Below are 26,794 nucleotides of genomic sequence, written 5' to 3'. Positions count from 1 at the left end.
ATCTATTGCTAATTATTCCACTGGGTGACCCAAAGCTCTAATATTATGGGAAAACTAGAAAGAATGCTGGATTCTCTTTCTATGTGCAATGAATAATTTTATAAACTGTTAGAATGCCCCCCATCATTTTTTTTTTTAAACACTTCAATCTTCCCTCACAAGGTGCTCCAACTACCTGATAATTCTAGCTGTACTTTTCTTTATCTTTTCCAAGTCAATAATATCCTGACTGAGATGGGTTGACCAGAACTATACACAGGATTCCAAATGTGGCTTCACTGTAGATATATAGACATTAAATGTCAGCTGTTTTATTTTCGTCTCCTTTCTAATTATTTCCAGCATTTGCCTTTGTCATTGGTGCTGCACACTGTTGAAGTTTACATTGAGCCCCTGGATCACAGAAGTAGCAAAAGGAGACTAGAGATTTGAACATAGAATTGAAGAATTGGAAGGGACCCTGAGAATCATCTAGTCCAATCCTCTGCAATGTAGGAATATACAGCTGTCCCATACAGGGATCAAACCTGCAACCTTGGCATTAATAGCACCACATGCTAACCAACTGAGCGCTCTCTCGCTCTCTCTCTGTGTGTGTGTAGAATACTGTACAACCAAAAAAAAAGGAAGGAAAGATAGCCACTGATTTTCACCTTCTGTACTTAATCCTGGACTTGAGGTGAACTTTGCTACATCGACAATCTTCACAGCAAACTGTTGCCCCGTCTCTCTGTTGATACATCGCCGCACAACACTGAATGGACCCCTAGAAAAGAAGATAACCCATAGTTAATTGAGTGTAAGCTCCAAAATAGTTCACACATAGCTTTGTTTTTCTTTTTGATCTGATTAACTACTACTAACATGAAATTTTGAGAGGTTTACAGTGATATTTAGTCATTTACAGGAAAAACCCATCATTCTAAATATTACTTATGGTTATTACATTGGTTTTAGTCAGTTTTGCCAAAGCTTATGTTTGTGGAATTAACACCAGCATAGAAGACACTAAAAATCTTTTGGGTATGACTCTACAGCAAGGGTTGCCAACCTTTTTGGACAAGTGGGCACATTTTCAGGAAATGCCATGGGCACCAGTTACACATGACTGCTATGTGAGACATCACTTCAGGCATCAGAAATCCCTTTTACAAGGTAAGAATCAAATAGTCTTTTCACTTACACTGTAGAGCTATCCCAAAATGAGACATACCAAAACTGGCCCATGAAGAGTAGGCATTTACAGAAGCAGGCATATAACTGCTTGGAAGCACATATAAAGTATTATTTTATTTTTTATTTTTGTGTTGTGAATCACCTTGTGATTGTTGCATGAAGGGCAATATAACAATCCAATAAATAAAAAGTAAGTAACATAAATAACATAAATAAAGTCAACTTTCATTTCAATATCTCTGTCTAGAAAGCTGCTTATCCTCCCTTTAAAAACAGGTATAGGAGTCAGATATTACATTGCATTTTATATCTCTCCTGCCCCCCCCAAAAAAACAAATCTGGGGATTCAAATGGGCTTTAGAACTGAAACACAAAATGTTATTCTGAATGTGCACACCAACTTTCATTCACTTAAATGTCTCAATTTTCAAGTACACTATTGTATTGCAATATATTTGTATTTTCCTTCCCCCAGCAAGTATTTAAACTTGAAACACAGAAGTATCACCTAAACTTGTGTAAATAATTTTATTCTATTATATCAATCTTCAGAGGAGTTATTGTATTACAGTCATACTTCTTGTTATGTTTGCTTCAGGTTGCGCGATTTCAGGTTGCGTCCCGCGGTGACCTGGAAGTACCGGAAAGGGTTACTTCCGGGTTTCGCCGCTCACCCATGCACAGACGGGCAAAATGACATCATGCACATGCGCAAAAGCGGTGAATCGCGACCTGCGCACACGCAGATGCGGGTTGTGTTCTGCTCATGTTGCGAACGGGGCTCAGGAATGGATCCTGTTCACAACCAGAGGTATCACTGTACTTACAAACAAAATATTAAAATATTAAGCCAAAGGACTCACATCACTTGGCTGATCATCTGTTTACAATTCAACCCCACGCAGATTTTTCATGTAAAATAATAAAAACATACTTTCTTATTCCACTCTGTGCTTTTTTGCGTAATGCCAAAAGAAACAAATGCTTTAAGTCTAGCTAATATTAATCTGTCATAATAATAACATATAAAAATTTCAGTATAGATGTATCTGAACAAAGAAGACCTCTGGAAGTATTACAGCCAATGAAAATTGGGATAGTTGAAGCAAAGGACTTTGTCCCTACTTCATTAGCCAAATCACTCAAGAACAAACCTTGGCTGCAGCTTATGGTTAGTGAGGAGAGAACTGAACTGTGAGTCCCAGTTTGAATGACATGCTAAGCATGGCACAGCACTAAAAGGGACTAGGGAGAGAAAAAGTGGCCATCAGCTCATCTCAGAGATCCCGCATGCTTGTGCAGTCTCAGTATGCCATAGCTTGGCTTGCCGTCTTGTACATACCAGGTAACTGTGCTCACCTCATGTGAAGGTACACTTGTAGCATATATGCTTTCTTCCCACAAAAGTCTCACTTCTGTGAAGGAAGACAGTAGTCCATAAAGTGATCCTGTAAAACTTCAAAGTTCTTTTACAGAATCCTTTTTTTACAGGACTATATATATATATATATATATATATATATATATATAGACAGCATTAGTTTATTTTATAAATTTAGGCAACATGGGCGCTTAAGACTATATGCAAAATTTTGTTATGGTTTCTAAAATTCTTATGAAGGTTTCTTTGGAAGAGAAATGCATATTCACTGTATGTAGTCTTAAAGCTCTTGCAAAAATAAAATCAGCCTTAAAGCCTGTTAAGCATTCTATAGCCCAAAGCTAGTTAAACATTCTACTGCCAAAGGATTGGCTTTAGAGCTATATATAGCTGGAAACAACAATTGTCAGATAAAGCTTATTAAGCAATTTAATGATCACTTTAGGGTTTATTAAAGATGGAACCGTTCTAAAATAGCTACATTTCAATATCACTGACATTTAGAAGTAGTTAATGCATATAACACCATTTCCAGAAGAAAACACTGCTCTTGAGAACAACTTCAAATAATTTTTCAGATGGACATTCATGAAAGGGAAGGACTACTCTGAGGACCACACACCTGTGCACATTAGGGCTGGGTGGTATTTCAATACATTGAAACCCACTTGAGGTTCAGATCGCGATAACAGTTTCAATTTTTTTGAGCTAGGAATATATCATGGTGCTCACCCATGGCGGCAGAGGGTTCCCAAGAAGGTGCCCACCTGTCTGCCTGCCTTCACCAGAACAAACAGGCTCCTTCTTCCTCCCTTCCTCCTGGTTGCTCCTCCTTCCCTCCAGCCCAGCTGCCATGTCAGGCGATGATCACACACAGAAAAGATAAGCCTTGGGAAGGACCGCAGATAAGCCTTGGGAAGGACTGTGTGAGGTTCTTTTAATAAGAGTGATGGCCTCAGCAGAGAGAGCCTAAGAAGGTGCTCGCCTGCCTGCCTGCGACTGAGTAAGCAGGCTGCCTCCTTCCTCCCGGTCGCTCCTCCTGTTCCCTCCCCTCCCTCCACAGCCTAGCCACCCCTCCTTATTTCAGACATTGTGATATATCACTATACTGCAATTGTTAGCTGGTGATATATCACGATCTTGAAAACCAGATCTTGCCCAGCCCTAGTGTACATGCACACTCAACACACACACACAAATCCACACATCTGGCAGTTTCAGACTTATACACACACATATGCAGGCAGAAGCATGAACACAGGCACACAACACTCTGTTCACAGCTGGGGGAAATGCTGTATTTTGCTCTTCACAGAACCACCTCTGAAGAATAAAAGACAGGGTTTCTACTCACTCTCATCAGAGCTCTGTGGTGGTGGTGGTGGGAGAGGAGGAACACCATTTTGTTCTCCACAGAATGATCTGGGAAGAGTAAGCACAGTGTTTCTTCTAAGCATGCACACCTGTTGAGTGCTACAGAGAATACCTTCTAAAGGCATCCCTTCTTTCTCTTGCACAGCACCAGGGTGGAGGTGTTACTGACTGTGCAGGAAACAAGAACGAGTGCTCTTTCTTAAGCACCTCTGACCTAGCAACAGTGCCAAGCAAATTGAGGAGGGGAAGCTTTCACAAGGTGAAGAAGTACCACCTTTGGAAGGCACTGATTAACTAGGGGCTTGGGCCTGATGTGGCACTGGACCATGGAGTTACCACTCTGTCCTGCAGAGAGCAGCAAGAGCTAGAATAGAGCAAAACATCATCTTTTGACCCCTAAGCAAGAAACTTGGTAGACTAAAAAGACAACTAAAAAGCTAGATTCAAATGACCAGCTGGATCAAGGAACTCAGCTCTTCTCTACATGGCACAGTAGGAAGAACTGTGCAATGCCCTATTTAGACTACAGAAAGCCCTGCTGGAATTGACATCTGTTCACACATTTTACAAGGTTTCATAAAGCGTCTAGAGACATGGAACACAACAATTCCTCCTGTGCATAAAGTTCTCACCACAGTACTTGTGGGAAAGGCTCCTCAATAGAATCTTTCCCTCCCTCTCATCAGTTCTTGCTGTGTGCAAGCATAAACAAATGGAGCAATACTGCTAGTCACCATCACCTATTATGGGATATATATGCAAGTAAGGCTTCACTTGAAGAGTGGATCCAGATATGAGAGATGTTTATCCACATATGGGAGAATTGGTGAGAAAGGGGCAGAGGGAGAAAAGAGCTTGATTCAATCTTATGTGGACCCCTTCTTGCAGGTGCTGCAGGCTGGAATGGGTTGGATTGTGCTCATGTGGTTTTTTAAAATGAAGGTAAAGCAGATTCTAGGCTTATGTGATGAGGCCAGAGATACAGACAAATCAAACCCAGTCAACAAGTTATTAATAAAAGCTGAAGTTTTTTTTCCTGTTCTCAGCCCGAATAATCATATTAGGTTTAACAAATTAACAGGAGTCAAGACTCCTCTATAGTTCTCTCAGTGCTTGTTATTAAGCCAAAGTGACTACCAGCACTACCAGCAAAATTATCAAATAAATCATCCAGTCAACTATGCATTATTGCTTCCCCACTAGTAAGCTCCAGAGAAGTTGCAGTCTTTATGATATGCATGCTAAAGGCAAACAAGACAATCAATGATCTCAATTTCCTAATGCAATAATAATCAAATCTCTTCTCTCCTACAATATCTCAAGACTAATACCATGTTTGAATAACGTAGCAGCTGTAATAGGAATTAAACTCAAACATGCCCACAAAACAAGATTCAATGGACAAACTAGGCAAAAAGAAAAGCATATTATATATACACACATGCACATACACTACTGACCCAATCACACGTGTTGCAACCACTTTGCTAAAGTCTGAATCTGGTCAGTGCCTTGATGAGAGACCATAAGGAAACCCAATGTTCACAACCTTGAATTCTGAATGACAAGCAGGATAAAGGTGTAACTACAAGGGGCATTCATTAAAGATTTCCCCTGACGTACTTCCCGTGGACTGAGACAAACGAAACTGGGCACAGTTATTAGTCTCTACATTGCTACCAGCAAGAGTCAAACACTTCTCCCATCACTTTATGTAGCTGTGAAGACATCTTCTGTAGAGGTTGGCAGGTTGTGACAGAAGCCACAACTTGACCTCAGAAATCAGCATTTCATTGTCTGGAAAAAGCTTGTCCTTCAAAAATAACTTCATGGTTGGAAAGAGGTGGAAGTCCGATGGTGCGAGGTTGGGAGGATAAGGGGAGTGAGGAAGGATTTCATAGCCACAGAACCGTGCTTCTGTCTGAGCAACATGTGAGTTATGAACTGGGACGTTATCCTGCAGGAGGCAGACACCTTTGGTCAGCATACCACGCCTCTCGATTTTTATGCCCTCCCGCAATTCTGCAGCAGTGAAGTGTAGTATGTGCTGGTAATTGTGGTACCCTTGGCCAGGAAATCCATCATCACTACTCCACGCTGGTCCCAAAAGACCGTGAGCATGACCTTGTCCACTGACGGTTGAACACGTGCCTACATTGGAGGTGGTGAGGCAGAGTGCTTCCATTGTTTGGACTAGGATTTAGTCTGAGTCATAATGATGGACCCATGTTTTGTCCTAATTGAAATCTGGTGAAGAAGTCATCATGTTTTTTGTGACACATGGCCAAAAGAGCCCGTGAGCATGTGACTCGTTCCTGCTTCTGTAAAGGCATCAACAGCCAGGGAACCCATGACGCGGACAACGTTCCCATGTGCAAATGGTCATGGATGATTTTTTCTACAGAGCCCACACTGATCTTGACATCTGCAGCTAGTTGGCGAACAGTTATGCGGTGATCCTCCAAAATGGTGGCCTCCACTTGCCAGATGGTGTCTTCATCAATGGTGGACTGTGGTCGTCCAGGAATGGGAGCCGTTCCACTGAAGTCCAACCACTAGGTTCAGCTATTGTGGTACACTAAGAATGAAATTCCTGCTAGTGAAGTAGCTGTTGTATGAATGGAGTACTACAACTGGACATCATTCAGAGAACTGTGACACCACTCTAGGCACATCATATACTCCTGTCCTTCTAACAGTCTTCTGGAGGAGAGTAATTACTGACAGCAATATCTGTTTAGATGACAGAGAAGTCATAGTCTGGAATGGAAAAAAAATGAGTAGATAACATGGTTGGCATCAGTCTAGGGAAGACTTTGGGCATCTGACACCATCAAGCATGGCTTCTCCATGCTAATGACAGCTACAATATGTAGATCAGAATAAGGAATTAGAGTACCCTATGCCAAAACAAAACACTGGGCCAGGTATGTTTCAGTGTAATCTCATAGAGGACACTAGAGGACACTCTCCTGGAGATCATTTGTGGTGGCCCAAAGCTTGTTTTGAAGTGCACATTCACAGCTCCTTATTCTTTTCTAGTTATAATACAACAGCATTGTCAGTTGGTAGAACATGAGACTCTTAATCTCAGAGTCATGAGATTAAGATTAATCTCAGAGTCATTGCCACACTGGGCAAAAGATTCTTGCATTGCAGGCGGTTAAACTAGATGATCCTCGTGGTCCCTTCCAACTCTACAGTTCTAGGATTCTATTATTATGTTTACTCTTATTGAAATATCCCAATACTGACTTCCGGGTTGGCGCCATCGCCGAATGGCGGACTCCCTCCGAGCTCCGGAGGGAGCCTGCTCGGCAGGGGCTGGGTCCTACCGCACCGGCGATGCGGGGACCCTTAAAAACCACGGCCACGGAGGCCGTGGACATGGAGACTCGGCTGGCACCGCTAGCGCCCTCCCGACTCGTGAAGGAGCCTTTTTAAAGGCTACGGATCGGGTGCCGGGGAGAAGCGTGGTGCTTTGAGTCCTCTGCTATCCCTGCCGAGCGCAGCCGCATGCCATCCGGCGGAGAGCGCTGACTTCTTCTATTGAAAATTCGGACTTCTTAACAACAACCCGTGAGTAATTTGGAAACCGGGTTCAAAAGGAGAAAAAAAAATTTTTTTTTCGGATTGGACACGAGCGGGGGGGGGGGATCCAAAAAGGAAGTCAGTCCCCCTCCCTACTGTAAACCTTCCAAAACAAGGACGGGGAAACCAAGGTCCAAAAAGATTTGTATTGCTGATAAAAACTAAGAATTCCACGATGGGGAACTACAAGAACTGTGCTGGAGGAAGAATTGAGGGAGAAGGGAAACGTGACCCCCCCCCCCTGGGAACCGGGGTGACTGAAGAGAGAGCCTGGTGAAAAGAGTCGGAGATTTTGACAGCTGTCAAAGTAGCTGTCAAAGTCGGAAAGCAGAGAGGATTTTATTATGAGAACTTTGCTGGTTAAATTTGTTACAATTTGCTATAACCCGTTAAAACTTGGATACAAAATGGCGAAAACATGGATAACAATCGGACTTTTGGACTAGAGAAAACAAAGTTACAATAATCCCCCTAGAGGAGTTTCGGGACATTACAAAGATGGTCGTAAGTGGAAAAATACCATTGGAATCTTACAGGACTGGTTATCTTCTGGGAAAGCTGCAAAACGGAAATAATATTTTGTCTACAGGGTGTTCAGCTAAAGGAGACAATAGAATTTTCTATTGAAGAAAGGAAGGGACTGAACGCAAGTTTTTGTTCCTGAATAACAATAATCCCTGCAGAGTTACTAAACTTCTGAATTAGAACGTTTCAGCAGCGGAACAAGAGGAAATTGGACTACAACTTGGAAAGAACAATGGGGGGAGTTTTATTAAAGATTTGAAGTTAAATGTCTTAAAAAATAACTATAAAAAGAAAAAGCCAGCAAGGAGTTGGGGGAAATAGGTGATTTATGGACTTTAAGAATTCCAGGCAGATAACATGGTTTGGTGGTCAGGGGGAAATTAAACCGGGGACAGGGGGGGGAGAACTAAAATCCAAAGGCTTGTCAATTTTTTTTCTTTTCTGAACTGGCTCTTTTTCACCTATTATACTTTTTATTTCTTATTTCTTATATTTCTATTGTGTGGGGTGTCCTTATCTTTAAAAAAAGGGAAATTGTGGAATGAAAATGGGGTGGGCCCTGGGGAGAGAACTTTTGTCTTTTATTAAGGGTATTGATGAGGAGCGTATAAATTTTAAATTCGAATAATGGTCTAAACAAATTAAGTTTTAATTAGAACTGAGAGCTTGTGGAGCCAACAATATGAAAGGGGAATATGGTAGGGGTGGGGGAAGGGGGGAGTCCCGGAAAGTGGATGTATGAAAATAAGGTTTTGAATGTACTTTAATCTTTACTTTCTGTATTTTTGAAAATCTTAATAAATATCTTTAAAAAAAAAAAAAGAAATATCCCAATACTTATAGTTTGATATGCATTTTATGGATATAGGGGTCATGGTTCATGAAATAGGTATTGCAGAATGTTGGTTAACAACCATTATTGGAAAATGGTTTCCACAGATTTATGCAAACCTGCAAATGAAGGCTACTCAATTTTCTTTCATTCCAAGCAGGAATTGTCATCAGAAATGACTTTCCTACAAAATTCAAAGATAGTGACAGAATTCATATGGCAGTATATTGGCAAAGAATGTGATCTGAAGTCAGACAACCTACTGTTAAGAAATTATAGTGAAGAAAACTAGGAGAAACTATTCTTGATAAGTACTGTTAACAACCAAAGTCAGTGTTCACTGAACAAAGCAAACAGCAGAGAGATATAGTCAGCAGATGGAATTGTAAGCCTTACAAAAGATCCTAAACTACATACATATACAAGTAAAGATGCCAGTAAAGATTTTTTTTACAGCTTTGCAAGATTCCATTGTCTTAATAAGAGCTCATGCATTATCTCTCAGAAATCTATTTCAACTGATAAGCAAACATTTTTTCTCCAAATTTTTCCCCAGTCTGTAATTTGCATAGTTTACATCACAATGAGACAAAGCTTTATAGTGAGCATAGTCTATTTTAAAGAATTCTGAATACTATTTTTACAATTACAAGTCAAAGCATTGACTCTTTGTTCAGAATACTTTTTGTTTTATGAAGGTTGTTGTGAAACATGAAAGCTTGCCTTATCTCACCAACCTTGTACGTTTTTATGTAGAATCAGTAGGAAAACCCATACCTTTGTCAACCTACCCATCAAATGGATAATTTCAAAGTTCAAATTGATAAAAAATAATAATAAATGATATGTGCTTTTCTATGTCACAAGAACACCCAGCAGGATTTGTACTGATTTCAATTGAACATAAAACTAGCAAAGGTTTGAATAACAGTGATTTGATTGAGGATTTTGCTTCAAATAAGTCTAAAAAAAGTTCATTTCATTAAACAGGGTAGCAGAACATTGACTCTTAAATCACTGTACCATTATTTATCAGTGAACAGGCTATCACCAAGGTACCACTGTAATCTGCAACCAAAGGAGAAACATAAGGTAAACGGACAGGCACTGTCCTGATATCCAGAAGTCTGGAATATGTTGTCAGCAATATGCTGATGACACACAGCTCTACTTTTCCTTTACATCTGCAGGTGTGGCAGTGGATGTGGACCATTGTCTTGCTTCGGTAATGTACTGTATGACAGCCAAGAAACTGAAGCTCAATTCAGATAAGACCGAGGCACTGTTAGTGGATGGTTCCCTAGACAGGATGGATGGGAAGTTGCTTGCTCTTGATGGGGGTGTGTAGCCCCATCTGAAGGAGCAGGTACAAAGGTTGGGGGTATTTCTGGATGCTTTACTACCTCTGAAGATGGTTTGGAAACTTTACCTGGTGCAGAATTCAGTGGTCAGGTTGCACACTGGAACAAGGCGGCTTGAGCATATTACACCAATCCTGGCCCAACTGCACTGACTGCCAATTAATTTCCAGACCCAATTCACAGTGCTGATTTTCCTATAAAGCCTTAAATGGATCAGGACCACAGTACCTCAAGGACTGCCTCTCTCCATATGAATCTACCCAAATCCTGCAATCATCATCTGAGACCCTCCTTCATGTGCCTCCTCCACAAGAGGTCTTGAGGGCAGCAACACAAGCAGGCCTTTTCTGCAGTGGCTCCCTGTTTGTGGAATTCTCTCTGGGAGCTTGTGACTGCTGCCTTCATTATGCACCTTTAGGCGCCAGGTGAAAACATTCCTTTTTTTTTTTTAAAATAATATTTATTCCAAATTTAAAATCACAGAAAAAAAAGAAAAACCATACAGAGTACAAAGAAAGCTTTGACCATAACAGAGCAAAAAATAAACAAGTAAAAAGAACAATGAGATAGAATAAAAAAGAAAACTTAACAAAAAATATAAAAATATATTAAGTTAAAAATAAAACAAAAGCAGGTTAAACCTTTACATATCCTTTTCCCTTTACTTATTTCCATTGACCTCCTCTCACCTCCCAATTTTGTATTCTTGTTCAAATCGTATTTCCAGCAAATCCCTCTAATCTTATTTTCATTTACATATTTTAAAATTGAAGTAATATAATTAAACCTCCTCTATTTCATCAAATTCATCAACTCATCTTTACTTATTCCATTATATCGTATCTACCGAAACGACCTAATATTCTTTTTCCAACCTCCTTCTAACATTCTTTTATATTGCTATACTTTTGAAGATATATTTTAAATTTTTTCCAATCTTCTTCCATCGACCCTTCTCCCTGGTCTCGAATTCTGCCCAGGTGAAAACATTCCTATACCCTTTAAAATGTGTTTGTAGGAGAGAGTGGGGGCAGGAAGGGTGCTATTGTGGGTGGGGTTTTTTGTTCTGGTTTTTATTGTGTATTTTGTGTGCTTTTCTTGTATTTTTTATGTTGTGAACCTCCTGAGATCTACGGATGAAAGGCGGTATACAAAATTAATAAATAATAAGAAATAAGAAAACACTGAATGTCATGAAAAGCACTGAGGCACAAATCTGCAACTAGGAAGAGATTTTAGAAATACTGCTTCCATTTTCCAGTGGAAGACTGGAAAAAGTTGTAAATGGGCACAATATGTGAGACTGTTGAATCTGTTTATTGCATTTGTGGAGAGGAACTTATGGCAAGTGCATTAGCTTTCAGCTTTCATGGTTTTCACTGCATGAGTGAATTTGTAGTTAGGTCTTCTCAAACTGAAGGGCTTTTGATCTCAGAATCAATAATGATAAACGCCTTCTCATAGATTTCCTTTTCTCTGTAGTTATTGCAACCAAGTAGCCACTGAGTAGTTCAGTATTCTGAGATGAGAATTTTTGTTGTCCTTCTTTATCAAACATCTCATTAAAAATGATACATGTTTTTTCTCCCTTTTCAAAGTGTAAGTATGTCTTGAAGATGTAACCAGAGTTATAATTTTTATTAAATTTAATGAACAACAGCTACTCCTCTTTAAAATAATTCAACCTGACCTGTGCAACCAACTTCTGATGCTTCAGTGATTCTCAGATGCTCTCTGAATACACATTGCATGTCAGCTGCTGGTTGTACTGCCCCTCAGCTCTGAATACTTCTATTAAAAATGGCCTTTCAACTATAGAAGTACACAACCATATAGGAGTGGGAGAACCACAGCATTTTGCCAGTCTAACCATACTTATAGGTATGGGAAACGTTCCCTACCAATAGATCAGTGTTTCCTAAACCTGGGTTTCCAAACTGTTGTTGGAAACACTCCCATCATCCCTAGCTAGCAGGACCAATGGGTGGATGATGGAAATTGTGGTCCAAAAACAGATGGAGACCCAAATTTGGGGAACCCTGGTATAAATCATTGTCATCCTACCTGGTGCAAAATATCAAACCTTTGAAGAACAGCAGTTTGAATAGCCAGAGCACCTGCAATGATAGCTGAGGTCCGAGGATGAAGAAGACTTGTTAGTCTCTCAAATGTCTCCAAGCAACTTGCAACAAATTTAAAGCATAAATATAAATACATTATTGCATAAAAACAAAATAAACCAACCCGTCTAACAGCCACAGGAAGCTTTGGCAGCATACTAGTAACAAAATAACAACATCTTGGTCTATCAAAAGCAGGGAGGAAAGAGAAGTGAAAAAGATGTCCATGAAGGCAGAACTTGCTGTGGAGAGCATTCCGCAAATGGGGAAGCACAACTGAAAAGGCCCTCTTTCCTTATCACCACCATCCAAGCCTCCCTCAGAGAGGTGATCTGAAGGCTTGAAGGGTGGAGATTGATTCTGCTGGTGGGAGAGAGTCTCACAATTGGCTCTGCTGGCTTGTGCTGATGGGAGCTGGAGTCCAACAAGGCTTTCCACCCATGTTACATCATAACCCGTGAAGTCACCTCTCTCTCTTAGAAAATAAAATGCTTGTTTGTGGCGTACAAATTCTGTCTTATTGTCAGTCACCTTGGAATTCTTTTGGCAGGTGGAAAGATGGGCTACATTTTATATAAATAAATATAAGCAATACACCCAAGCTAATCATGCCAGACAAAAGCCAGCGCACCCACTGCTAAGCGGGCTTTGGTATGAGTGTTCAAGTTACTCTGCACTGGTTGGAGAGGGCATCCTGAACACCCAATACACCCAGACTTCCTCTTCTGTTAGGTAGCAGGCAGCAGGGTGACCTGTACACCACCAGAATACCTCTCCTATCTCAAGATCCCAATACCAGATACATATACTCAAAACTGATAGTCCAGTAGACAAAATACCTGGAAAAGGACTGGAATTCTTAAGTCAACAGCACCACTGTGTCCCTGCCCTCCAAGCCAACATATGCAAAGGAAGTTGCTTTATAAATTGTGGCACATCCACCAAGGAGACCTGTGTGCTTTTACTTGCTCCAAATGCAATTCACAGAATGGTGTTAAGAGTTCTCAGTGAATTTGTTGGCTAATTAATACTTGCTGGCAGCTGCCTCAGAAGACTATCAATGGACTTGTGGACAGGCCACACTCACACAGAACATCTGGCTCACAAATGGCAAATCAGTATAAGCTGTAAGCTAGTCAGAGCTCCTCCACACTCCTAAGGCACTTGCTTGGCAGCTGCTGGCAAATGTGAGACAATCTTGAGAGACTATGGTATTGACTACCATGGATATCTTTATGTTCAAATACAGGATATAAACCATTGAAATATATTGACAAAACCGAATGAGGCATTTTCATAGCTATCTTGGTATCTAAGCTGTTTAAAGCATTAGGTCAAGCACAACAACTAAAACAGGAGTTGGTATAAAGCACTGGTATTGTTATGTCTTTCCATAAGTGAATAATAATTTGCTGAGTGTCCTTCCTAAGCAATTAGGAAAGAGTTATAGTCTGAAGCATAGATGTAAATTAATTTCAAAACGAAAACAAAAGAAATTCAGGAAGTGTTAGGAGGGGCTTGCCTTGTCTTCCTTGTAAAGGTTAGTGGAATGAGCTAGAATGATACCTTGTCTATTTTTCTAAGAGCTAACAAATAAAGCTCACAATATCATAGGGTACTGCAGAAAAGAAGTTGCATCAGAAATGCCATAGGCACTATTCAACAAGTGCTTGTAGCAATCACTTCCCAGAGTAGAAAAATAACAGATTTCAATTTTGAGTGTTAGAAAAGTTGAAGACCCTTTGAGCTTCCTGTACAAAGTTTTGCAGGAGAGCTTTGCAAAAATCCAGGTAGATCCCAGAACAACCTCAAAACTATTCTAAAGCAGCTGTGTGTGTGTGTGTGTGTGTGATTAAGAACAGTTAACTCTGGCTCACCTGACATTCCAACAGACTGGAAATTGGACAATTTATAGAATTGTCAGAGTCACAATGGAGCGATCTACTGTATCAAAATACTGAAATCAAAACATTTCAGATACTGAATTGCTTATTTACTGGCTAGATTTCAGTTTTTCTTATGCTTGCTTTGCCACTCTATTACTGGAGACACTCGGGACAAAGATGTCTGTCTACATTATATGCTATAAGCAGCATTTCCTAAATGTAGCTATTGTGTTTGCCAGTATTTACAACTTCAAAACCTGGAGCTGATGTCACATTGCTGCCTCCCTCCAGTGCTGTAATATATTATTATATTATTATTATTATTATTATTATTATTATTAGCAGGGGGTAGGATGCATATACATTTGTCAAACATCAGGCCAAAGTACAATTTAAATACATATTCTAGTGATAATGTAAATATTAAACACTCAGCACTAAATGCAACATTAAACAGTGGCTAAATACAGCAGTAAACAGTGGCAGTAGTTTTCTATAACACAATTGTAGTTTTGAATGTTATACCTCCTAATACTTTGCAGAGATGGGGAGCAAAAAATGAAGACAACACAACATGCTCTAAACAAAGCCACCAGTTCTTCACCCACAGTGAGGTGATTCTACAAGCCTGGAATCTGTCCATTCATACTGTAAAATTCATTAAGCTGTAGCAAGAGAATAAAGAGGGAAAAGGCATAGGGAACCATAGAGTGAAACTACATATTACACTTGATGCTGAGATGCCTCCCAAAATACCATTGCTACATAACTTCTTCTTCCACATATCATGTAGGAATGCTTACCTGATAGGCAGCCCCACAGAGTGCATTACACTACCCATTAAAAAGTTAAGACCATCATAGAATTAAGGAAGTAACACATGAAACAACTAAAGAAAATTTCTTTCCATTATCTTATAAAAAGGCTCCTTGGTCTTCTGCAGTCAGGAATCACAAGGGTGTAGCCAAGGATATGAAAGTTGTCAATATTTTGGTACCATTGCAATGGCATCTCATATTCCCAGTACTTGGTATACTATATTTTGAACACTAAGCATGCTATTCTTGCATAGGCTAGCATATCTATTGCTTTTGAAACTACCATGTACAATATAATGATTCTAATCACAGACTATCTAAACCATTTACAGTGGAACCTTGTGTTACAGACGGGATCCGTTCCGGAGGCCCGCCTGCAACATGAACTGACAATTTAGTGCTTCTGTGCATGTGTGAGCGGAGAAACCCAGAAGTAACCCGTTCCGGTACTTCCGGGTTACCGTGGGACGCAACACAAAAACACGTAACCTGAAGCGGACGCAACTTGAGGTATGACTGTAGCAATTTTACCACCACCACATTGTTCTAATGCACCAACAGCTACCTCCTAGAGCAGTGCTTTCCAAACTTTTCATGTTGGTGACACACTTTTTAGACATGCATCATTTTGCAACCAGAGGTGCCTTCCACTGGCAGAGCATGTCTGCAAGCTGCCCAGGGTGCGGGTGTGTGCACTCAGCCCCCTGCCACATTGTTGTTGCAGCATCCTCACACCACCATCCCTGGATCCAGGCCTTCTAAGTCCACTTGGGGGGGATGGTGCGGGGACATGGCAGCCATGCACCCTGATTGAAAGACACATAATTTTATTATAATTATTATTTATTGAATTTATATACAGTAGTACCTTGGGTTACAGACGCTTCAGGTTACAGACGCTTAAGGTGACAGGCTCTGCTAACCCAGAAATAGTACCTCGGGTTAAGAACTTTGCTTCAGGATGAGAACAGAAATCATGCGGTGGTGGCGTGGCAGCAGCGAGAAGGCCCCATTAGCTAAAGTGGTGCTTCAGGTTAAGAACAGTTTCAGGTTAAGAAGAGACCTCCAGAACGAATTAAGTTCTTAACCCGAGGTACCACTGTACCGTCCTATACCCAGAGGTCTCAGGGTGGTTGCCGCATCCCCACACCATCCTCCCTGAGCTGCCTTGCAAGCTTTGGATCTGGGGAGGGCAGCACAAGAAAGGCATAACTACACGCTCCTCGATCCTACCCTGGGATCGAATGGCTGCTATATCCTCCACGCTGCCGCCCCAGCAGCCTTGCTACTTGGAGTGCAACCTTGGTCCCTGCTTTTGTGCTGGAAGAATAAAGCACAGAGTTGTGCGTTTTGCTTTGCTTTGCTTGCTGCAAACCTGGAAATAAGCTGTCTCTCTCCTCTCTCTCTTTCTCTCAGGTGAGGTGCTTCAAGGGTTAAACCTAGAAACTGCCCCACTGCCTAGAGAGGCCCAGGTCTCACAGAGAGTATTTTGGGGGGGTTTAAATACTAACACCTTCCTATTCTGTTCTAGCTATTCTGGGGAGAAATAAAAAAAAATGGCTTTGGGATTTCCTAGGAGTAGTATTGTTGGGAGGGGGGTTGGTAGATTTGGAGGAAATGTGAGTAAATAATTCCAAAAAAGGGGAGGATTTGTTGCTGCTTTTCAGAGAGTAGTGTGTGTGTGGGGGGGACTGGATTTCAATGGAGGATGCAGATATGGAATCTCATTTCTTTGCAACCATCAAGTTCAGCCAGGGAGCAAGTCATTTGCAAAAGGGCTGATTTGAAGGGAGGAAAGTGTTAAAAAGGTTCGAAACTGTCAGATCTTTAAATTGGCCCCTGTAGATGTTTGTTTTTAAATGGCAGTGTTGACCTGCAGGAATTAAGCCCTCTGGAGCTGGCAGCACAGATCACCTGCCTGTTTGTTGCGGATGGAAAGGTGTGCAGGCCAAGGCTGGTGCTAAATGGGCTCTTCGTCGCCTGTATGCCCTTGCTGCTCTCCCCTCCCTCTCACACACCAGATTCCACCTGGCATGCACAGAGCCCTGACAGGGGTGGCAACGGCCGAAGGAGGCGCAGCAAGGGCAGAGTGCACTGTGGTGCAGCTGGCAGAGATGGGCAGGCTGGGCAGGAAAGGGTTGTGCCACTCTGCACCAGAGAGGCTTCAGCTGCTTCAGCAGAGGGGGAATAGTAATTCTCCTCAGGTAAAAAGACTGGAGATCGGCTGGTTGGTCCAGCATGACGTGACATACCCCCACACTGAAGTCAACATACGAATGTGTTGCGACACACGGTTTGGAAAGTTCTGTCCTAGAGGAAGCAGATTAACAATTTCACAGTAAAAACTATGCATTGAAAGAGCAGCAGTCAATGTACATTTTTACTAGAAAAAAGGGCAGATAACGTTAAAACTATATTGACTTTTAGAAAAGATGGGATATAATCATAATCAGTCAGTTTAGGCAGAGGACTGCTGAATAAAGTTGGTGATTCTAAAAAGGCTGCCCATCAGCAGTCATTTCATCCAGCAATTTCTGTGGGAGAACAAGACCTCATCTACTAGCCTGGCTGGGACTGACAGCTATTTGGCTGCTCCTCTTCCAAAATCATCTCCTGCACTGGGCCATTCCACCTCTGACCTTTATGTAGCATTGTACACAATCAATATCAGTATTTGCCATCCCCCTTCTCTTTCCTTTTTTCTTTTGTATTTTGCCTATAAAACATTATTTTAGGTTGTAAAGCACATCAGGTGAACTGAAAAAGGATATAAATAAATGAAAAGTTGCATAACATTGTATGGCTAGTTGGATCAAGGCTGAGGCTGTAGCTCTTATGTATTCTTAATGTTTGAGTAATGCCTGATTAAAAGCTCTGGATTGCTGATGTGATAAAATCAACTGATTGCCTTTATTACAAAATAAAAACCTGTGATCTTTATAACTATCCAGAAAACATATAAAACAGAAAATAACTAAAATGTGTGTGGACATTTAAAGATTGCAATTTATTTTTTACATTCATAGTTCACCCTTCCCCCAAAGAGCTCAGGGCAGAACATATGGGGTTAATCCAATTTATCCTAACAACAATCCTGTGAGGCATCTTAAACCGCAGATTGAGAATCTGCAGAAGCAAGCTTCATACAGTGGTGCCCCGCAAGACGAATGTCTCGCAAGACGGAAAACCCGCTAGACGAAAGGGTTTTCCGTTTTGGAGGTGCTTCGCAAAACGAATTTCCTATGTGCTTGCTTCGCAAGACGAAAATGTCTTGCGAGTTCCTGCGGGTTTTTTTCCCTCCCCCCCCCTTTTCCCAAGCGGCTAAACCGCTTATCAGCTGATCGGCTAAGCCGCTTAACAGCTGATTGCTAAGCCGCTTATCAGCTGATTGTTAAGCCGCTTATCAGCTGATCCTTAAGCCGCTTAACAGCTGATCGCTAAGCCGCTTATCAGCTGATCCGCTAAGCCCGCTAAGCCGCTAATACTGTAGCGCTAATCCGCTAAACTGCTAATGGGCTTGCTTCGCAAGATGAAAAAACCCGCAAGACGAAGAGACTCGCGGAACGGATTCTTTTCGTCTTGAGAGGCACCACTGTATCTGTAAGGATGTGAATCCTGGTCTCTTAAGTCCGAGGCCAATACTTCACCTATCAGATCACACTATTACAGTGGTGCCTCGCAAGACGAAATTAATTCGTTCTGCGAGTTTTTTCGTCTAGCGAATTTTTCGTCTTGCGAAGCACAAAATCCCATAGGAATGCATTGAAATCCAATTAATGCGTTCCTATGGTCAAAAAAAGTCCAAACAAAGCCAAATTTGGTACAACAAGAGTTTATTAAGTGCTCTTTAAAGTCACACATACTGTAAAGAGCATTTCAAAAATTGAAGGAACAATAAATTAAGTTTCTAAACATGACAGAAAAACATTTAAAAATCAACAAAGTGTACAGTACATTTTCTAAGACTCTGGGGGACAACTCGAAGAAGGTTCCTCTTCCACTCTTTGCTTCTTGCTGAAGAACCCCCTTCTCAACTGTTCCCCCAGCCACCCACCACACAGAAATTCAAATCCAGAATTTTTTTTAAAAAACAGCAGAGTGGCCCAATGGTCACAGAAAATCATAAAAATGCAGAAAAAACACACACAAGCTTCCAGATTCTTGCAAACCCCTCCCCAACACCAAGTCCTTGAATTCCAAACACCCCAACCCAAAATCCAAACCCCCCCAAAAAGTTTTAAAAGTTTAAAAGAAGTTTTGGAAAAGCTTCAAAAATCACCAAAGTCTTCAAAAACCTCAAAAAAGGCTACCACACCGCATTCTATGAGTTGCTCCTCGAAGTCAAGTCGCAACTGTATTAACGGTGTTAAGAAAAAGGAAACAAACTTGCAAGACGTTTTCGTTTTTCGTCTTGCGAAGCAAGCCCATAGGGAAATTCGTCTTGCGAAGCAGCTCAAAAAATGGAAAACCCTTTCGTCTAGCGAGTTTTCCGTCTTGCGGGGCACCACTGTAATTACTCCACACACGCATCATTAATATTTATAGTAGCTTATGCTGCACATTAAAATACAATATTGAGTACTACTATTCAGTGGCTGTTGCTGTGTATGCTCTCAGAATCACATAAGTGTTAAGAGAGTGAGCCCATTATAAATTTATTATTATTATTCATATTAATTAAATGTCTATACAACTCTTCATCCAAAGATTACAGGGCAGTTTACAACATAAAAACACAAAAATCATAACATTACATTAAAAACAATAATGCCTTCCTATGCCCAGTCTTTCCTTTTTAAATAACCAGGGTACTATATTATACATAGTTGTAGGATCTTCAGCAGCTTACTCAATTTCATCTCAGGATAATGCAACTAAAAGCCTGGGTGGGGGGAATATCTAAAAGGAATGATGAACTTGATCATCATTCTGCAGATATCTGGAAAATGTATCTCACTAATTAGCTGGCTCTGGACAAATGAATTTTGCCAGGACATTTGCTATAAAGATAGTGTGGAATGCCAAAGAAAAGAGAAGCCAAGTCCTGGCTTTGAAGTTCAACAGTGGGCTAAACAGAAATAGGTGACAGAGCTTCAATACTCTTGTTTTAGAAGGTCAGTTTCTGAATGTGCCACTGTAGAATGCTGAAAATAGGATTCACATCTAAGAGAGTCATGTAAAATAAAAGGGCATTACTTTATATGCTTGGTTACAGAATATGCAAATTTATTTAAAAGCCAGATAACAAGTCAACTGAAAAAAAAAACTTTTAATTTTTAGGCCTAATACATGGTCTTAAAATACAAATCTCCAGCTCATAACAGATCCAAATAAAAATACATTACATTTCTTTTAAAAGATACAGAACTTCTTCTGAGGCTTAGCAAACCTGTTAAGCAGCAACAGAATATACAAGAAAAAGTTCTCAAACTTTGTTCTGTGGGTCACACTTGCAGAATATATTTTTTTATGCCACACCATTTTTTTTTATTAACAAGAAATACATTGGAAAACAAAAAGGATCAACTCCTAGCTACATAAGAATATGAATCATTCTCAAAATGTAATTATAAACAAGCCTCTTACATATGTACCTTAAGTATATATACAAACTCAATGAGAGGTGTGAATTTGCTTATGCCAGGTAATCGCATTTATATTCGGTCTAATTTGAGACAAACTAACTCATCTCCTCATCAACACAAAGAAGCCTTTCTCTTTTCTGATCTTTCATATTTGTCAGAGTTGAAAATCCCTGTTCATACAAAATGTCACACAGAACTGTAGAATAATAGCCAATGCTCTCAAAGAGAGGCGTGTCTGCAGTTTTTGGTTGTATATTGCCACCCCACCCCACCCCACGACACTCTACTCTACTCTACTGAAATGTTAAATGCGTCTTTGATTGTTCTTGAATCTTCCTGCCATACTTGCCATCATCTCCTGCCACATCAATGTGGTGCGCTACACCGTTTGAGAACCACTAGCCTAACCATAGGTTAAAATGAGCACATTGGATTGTTTTCAAAGTTTGCTTTGCATTAGTGGGAAAAAGTGAGATGGGCAGAAAATATACCCAAATGAAACCTTTCTTTTGGAAATATTTTTTGTAAGTTTATTAGCAACTACGAGTAGAAGCCAATTAAAACTACAACATCAGGCAAACTGAGCAATATAAAAGGCTTTAGCTTTATTTACTATATAAAAATAACAAATTAGATAACTCTCTAGAACAGCCTTTCTCAACCTTGGGTTCCCAGATATTCTTGAAATACAATTCCTGTCATCCCAGACCATTGGCCATGTTGGCTAGGAATAACAGGAGTTGTAGTCCAACAACATCTAGGGACAGAAGGTCAAGAAAGACTGCTCTAGAACACCACAATTTTTTAAACAGAATTAGCTTAATTTGTATAGGAAAATTTTCCAATTCAAAAATTTCCAGAAAACCCAGATCACTGATGGAAAAGCACTTATGTTCATGCAAAGTGGGGCACCTGATTTTTACTGATTTTCCTCTATCCACCAAAGCAATATGGGATACAGCAAAGAGAGCTTCAATAGATGGTTGAGCAGATCAGTTAAAATTAGGTGTGTGAACAGAAGTATTTTCCATTAATGTAAAATCACCATTTGATACAAACCCTTGAGTTGTGCCTACTGTGCTATATCCATAGCTAACGCAGATGCTACAAAACATCGGTATAATATGTGTCTGTCCTCCAGAAGCCAGGTTATAAAATTCTGTAATAAATCTAGCTTTGTAACTGTCTCCTAGGGCTATGTCACATAGAAAACCATTGCAGTAGTCATTTTTCAAGTATTATTGGGATTCAGCAATATATTATCCTGATATTTGTTGTTGGAGCAAAATTTAAAGCCACAGGGAAGACTTGGTTTTTAGGCAACATCAAGAGGTTACCTCTGTAGAAGAAAGTATTCTAGGACAGCTTGAGAAGGAGATTACAGCAGGATTTGGCTGCAAGATACAAGGTAATGCTACCAAGAAGTTGAATCACTGCTAGCACAATTCCAATAATTCATTCAAAACTGTTTTTAAATCTGGTAAGAGGGATGGATTGGCTTGCCCACTCTAAGCCAACCGATGAAAACTCTATCATGGTTTCCCCCAATGAAACCTGGGAATTGCAGTTTTACAGTTCCCAGAATTCTTTGGAGAGGAACCCACAACTGTTTTAAGCCGTATAATGCTGCTTTAAATGTATAGTATAAATGAGGTCTGAGTCTAGGAATTTGCTTTCAATTGAAACCAATCCATTACCACTTTTCACTCCAAAAAATAAGTCCTCTCCATGCCGCCCCTTGCTTACTGCAGGGATAGCCAAGTTCTCAAAACAAGCTTCTGTGGAAAAAGTTAGCAGATCATGTCCTTTAGAAATGAATTTCATCTCCAGCATCCTCTATGTAGTTAAGATTGGAAAAGTCAAACATATGCTGAATGTAGACATAAAAGGATTTTAAAATGTTAAATGTTCTGAGCACCTAATTTCCATCAACTAACCAGAAATCTGGTATAATTTGATTTCTGGTATCCTTTGTTTTAGTTTTAAGGAACCTTGGTTTCATGTAATTCCAAAAATGAGATATTAGACATTCTTTGCCCCAGCAATCCTAGGTGCACCCTGAAATCTACATAGCACATGGTTGATCCCAATCCAATTAAGTCTGTTATCTACTCCTACACTCCATCTTAAGACTGTGACTAAATACAGACTTTGTGGTTTCACAATCAAGCCAGCTCTTTCCCTTCCTCTCTCTCCCTCCTGTCCCTCCCTTCACTCAAGTTCCAACCTGATTAAGAGTCCTAGGGAACTAAAAAAACTTACTATTTTGTGGCTTTTTGGTTTGTCCTAATAAACCTATTGCCAGTCTGTCAATTTCTGAACAATTCTTATAGAACAACATAGGTACTTAAAAAAAAATGCATTAAAAAATTATGTAACCAGGAAATTCCATTCAAATTCCTAGAGATTGCAAAGTGTTTCAGAAGTTGAGCACCCTCATATTAAAATGCCAGATCAATGTATAAGATTATTTATTCATAAAATTATTTACAGACCACCCCTCATATATCAAAGCTGTGTGCAACAAAGTATGCAAGTACAATAAACATAAAATACAATAATAATCATACAAATAACTAGCTATCTTGAAAAAAATTAAACAACAGAATAGGCCTGTCACATAAAAAGGCCTCTAAGAGGCATCTGAAAATTAACAGTGAGGATGCCTGCCAAGTCTCTGTTGGAAGAGTGTGTGACTATCAACACTAAGTGCTGGGCTTCTAATTGAAGCCAGTTGGTCTTCTGAAACACAACAGAACAACTAATAGCACTCCTCCAGGTGACCTCAGTAATCAATCTGAGGCGATCCTCAATTTTACTAAGACATTTTCAAAGAGTTTAAGAACATAAGATGCTGGGTAAGACCAATTCTCTATCTAATGCAGCACTGTATTTTCAAGTGGCCAGCTGTAAGCTTCAAGAAAGCATGAACACACATATTTGCATATGTGTGTTACATTGAGAGAGAGAAACTTATCAAGCTCCCCAACCCCTAAAAATCCACTTTATAGCAAGTGCAGTGGTTACTAGCCATGAAAGCTATGTTCTAGCTCCACTGTCATGAGGCAGTATGCCTCCAAATACCAGTTGCCAGGAATCACCAGTGGAGAGAATTCTATTGTAATTGGTTTGTGCTTGCAAGCTTCCCACAGGTATCTGTTTTGTTGTGAGAACAGAATCTGAATGCATAGCTCTTCGGCCTGATCCAGCAGGGTTCTTCTTGTGTCCTTAGCTGCTTTGCAGGAAAGAACATCTGGTGCTGGCTCCTACTCCAATGGGGCTGGTTGTTGTATTTTCTGAGCATATGTGGTGTATCCTCTGTGATGACTGGGCCAAAGTCTTCTAGAGAGTTTCATTTCTGAGTGGGGAACAGAACTGGATCTCCACAGTCCAAGTCCAATGCTCTATCCATTAAATCATACTGCCTCTAAGAGGCAAATCTTTCCTCCACTGCTGGACCTGAAATGTTATTCTTACTTGGAAAATTACACACAGAGATGCGCATTACAAAGTGGGCCAGAAGGCCGAGCAATGTAAAAAACAGGAGTGTAACATTTAAGTATGCAGAACAGAGATGAGGACCATTCGAAAGAGCTGAAAATACAACCAGAGTAGATGTGTAACCCACTTGTAGTGAATACGGCAAAGTATGATGGCTAGCGAGTATAAGCACTTAAAGAGTGACAAATATTTTCTGTAGGAGCTAGCTATGCTCACTTTCAATTGAGCCCAACCCCTATAGTAAAATCTCCATAGGTACAAGTAACGACACTTTAGGCACGTCCAATGGATGCGCAATGGCTTTGGGACCCAGAAGAGGTAGAAAAGGGGCATAATGGTGAGGGGCACACTTATACATGCTCAGGGCTGCCATATGTCCTGATTTTCCCAGCCATTACAGTGGTACCTTGGGTTACAAACACCTCGGGTTACAAACACTTCAGGTTACAAACTCCGCCAACCCAGAAGTAGTACGTTGGGTTATAAACTTTGCTCCAGGATGAGAACAGAAATCGTGCACTGGTGGCGCGGCAGCAGACCCCATTAGTGAAAGCGCGTCTCAGGTTAAGAACAGTTTCAGGTTAAGAAAGGACCTCTGGAACGAATTAAGTCTGTAACCCGATGTACCACTGTACTGGGATATCAAAGGCAAAAGTGACATCCTTCTTGTTAAAAAAAAAAAAAAAAAAAAGACTCAACAACTTTAGGGTGTCCTGGATTTTACAGAACCCTGTATGAAATGGTCACTGCCTGTGTTCTAACAGCAGCTTCAGTCTCTAGAGTCTGCCTGTCTCTTTCTGGACACAACAATGCAACTATGTTATTCCAGGAAGGAAAGCCCTTGCCAAAATACTGCAAACTTTAGTAACTTCCCAGTAGGACTATTGTAACAAACCCAACATGAGACTGCCCTTTAAATCATGCTCAAAAATTTAAGTGGTTCAAAATGCCACTGCCAGAATAGTAACCGGCTCTGACAAGACAATAATACATAACTTTTAAAACTGTTAGTTTTTTCACTGGTTCCCAACCCCAATTCAAAGTGCTGGTTCAGGTAGCTTTCCAAAAACTCCAGCACCTCTAATTTGTCTATGCAGGCAAAGTTGGGATACTGATCAAGCTTTTTAAAAAAATCATCACACAGAACACAAGTACTGTGCAAAATTGCCTGACCTTTTGAAACCACAAAGCTTGGTATACTAAAAAGTCCTTTATACACATGATTATGCAAATTCATTATAAGCACTAGTTCAAACTATACATTTGTTATAGTCTGTCATCCTAGAAAAACTTCATATGGAGGAGACAATATGAATGAAACATGTAGCAAAGTACTGGAGTGTGCATCTTCAATATTCCGGCCAGTCAGCCACACCCTCAATTCAAGATGCTCCATTCCAGTCCTTCCTCTGTGGGCTTGTCTGTTCCCCCACCCACACAGCTCAGCCCTCAGTGAGCTGTTTGATTCCCTGCTGTTTAGGAGGGTTGATAAAGTTTTCCTATGCTTCTGCAAACCTTGGAATTCCTCCCTCCTTCTCAATGATCCCATTTTGGTGACATTCCTATTGGCACTATGTTAGAGAGGGGTGACCAATTACATCTATTACATCATTTATAATATATGCAAACATCCCAACCTGAACAATATCAAAAACAAATTATTACTTTATCTTGGAGACATTAAAATTTAAACATATCCCAAATCTAACCAAAGCTTTACAGGCTTTACTTGGTTAGTCAATGTGAAACACAACCCACTAACTGTAATTCTGTGTCAGCCTGAAAGTCCAGCTATATGAGATTCTCTTAACCAGCAGCTGTGTGATCCTCTTAGGTAGATTGCTACCAACAGGAGGCTGGAGATGATGCAAGGCAAACAAGCTTTCCGTTTCAGTACACGGATAACACAAGTGGATCCCAGCCTGAGATTCTGTCCAGTTTCACTGTGGATCTTTACAACCAAACAATTGTTTAGCCAACAACACAGTTAATTCTGATGTTTTAAGTATAAGGATGTAAAATGTTGACCTTCAAAGCACCAAATGGCTTCAGCCCTGTATACCTGAAGGGTGTACCCCATTGTTCAACCTGGACACTGAGGTCCAGCTCCGAGGGCTTCTGGCAGTTCCCTCATTGTGAGAAGTGAAGTTACAGCGAACCAGGAAGAGGGCCTTCTTGGTAGTTGCGCCTGACCCATGGAATGCCCTCCTATCAGATGTCAAAGAGATAAACAATCATGTGACTTTTCATATACACCTGAAGGCAGCCTAGTTTCAGGAAACTTTTAATGTTTGATGTTTTGTTTTGTTGTGCTCTGTTAAATTTTGTGGGAAGTCCTCCAGAGCGGCTGGGACAATCCAATCAGACAGACAGGGTGCAAGAACTAATTATGATTATTGAAATTAACAATTGCTTTAACTGAGATTGCACACTTTTATCCTTTTTAGGGGAAACCCAGCCAGATGGACGGGGTATAAATTATTATTATTATTACTACTACTACTATTAGGTATGTTCACACAAAAATGTCACATGCACTTTCCAGTTTGTCTCCTGAAAAATTCACTTTTTCCTTCAATCAAACTAACTAAATATGTGAAATAAAACTTCCTAAAGTATTAACATTATACTTGAGAGCTTTTAT

At 40.3% G+C, this 26,794-nt stretch overlaps 1 protein-coding gene across 13 annotated transcripts in view; it reads right to left on the bottom strand.

Moving 5' to 3' along the window:
- Positions 1-26,794, bottom strand: part of CASK (calcium/calmodulin dependent serine protein kinase) — a 121,666-nt gene that overhangs the window by 87,715 nt on the left and 7,157 nt on the right. For all 13 annotated transcript variants that reach the window (XM_081003730.1, XM_081003729.1, XM_081003734.1 and 10 more), the window contains one exon: positions 654-766. In XM_081003730.1, coding sequence (XP_080859856.1) covers positions 654-766 — 113 coding nt within the window. The remainder of the gene's footprint in view (positions 1-653; positions 767-26,794) is intronic.

This window comes from Podarcis pityusensis (assembly GCF_964106645.2).
Source record: "Podarcis pityusensis genome assembly, chromosome: 4".
Taxonomy (NCBI): domain Eukaryota; kingdom Metazoa; phylum Chordata; class Lepidosauria; order Squamata; family Lacertidae; genus Podarcis; species Podarcis pityusensis.
Note: the sequence above shows the minus strand (reverse complement) of the source record. Positions and strands in the feature narration are given on the sequence as shown.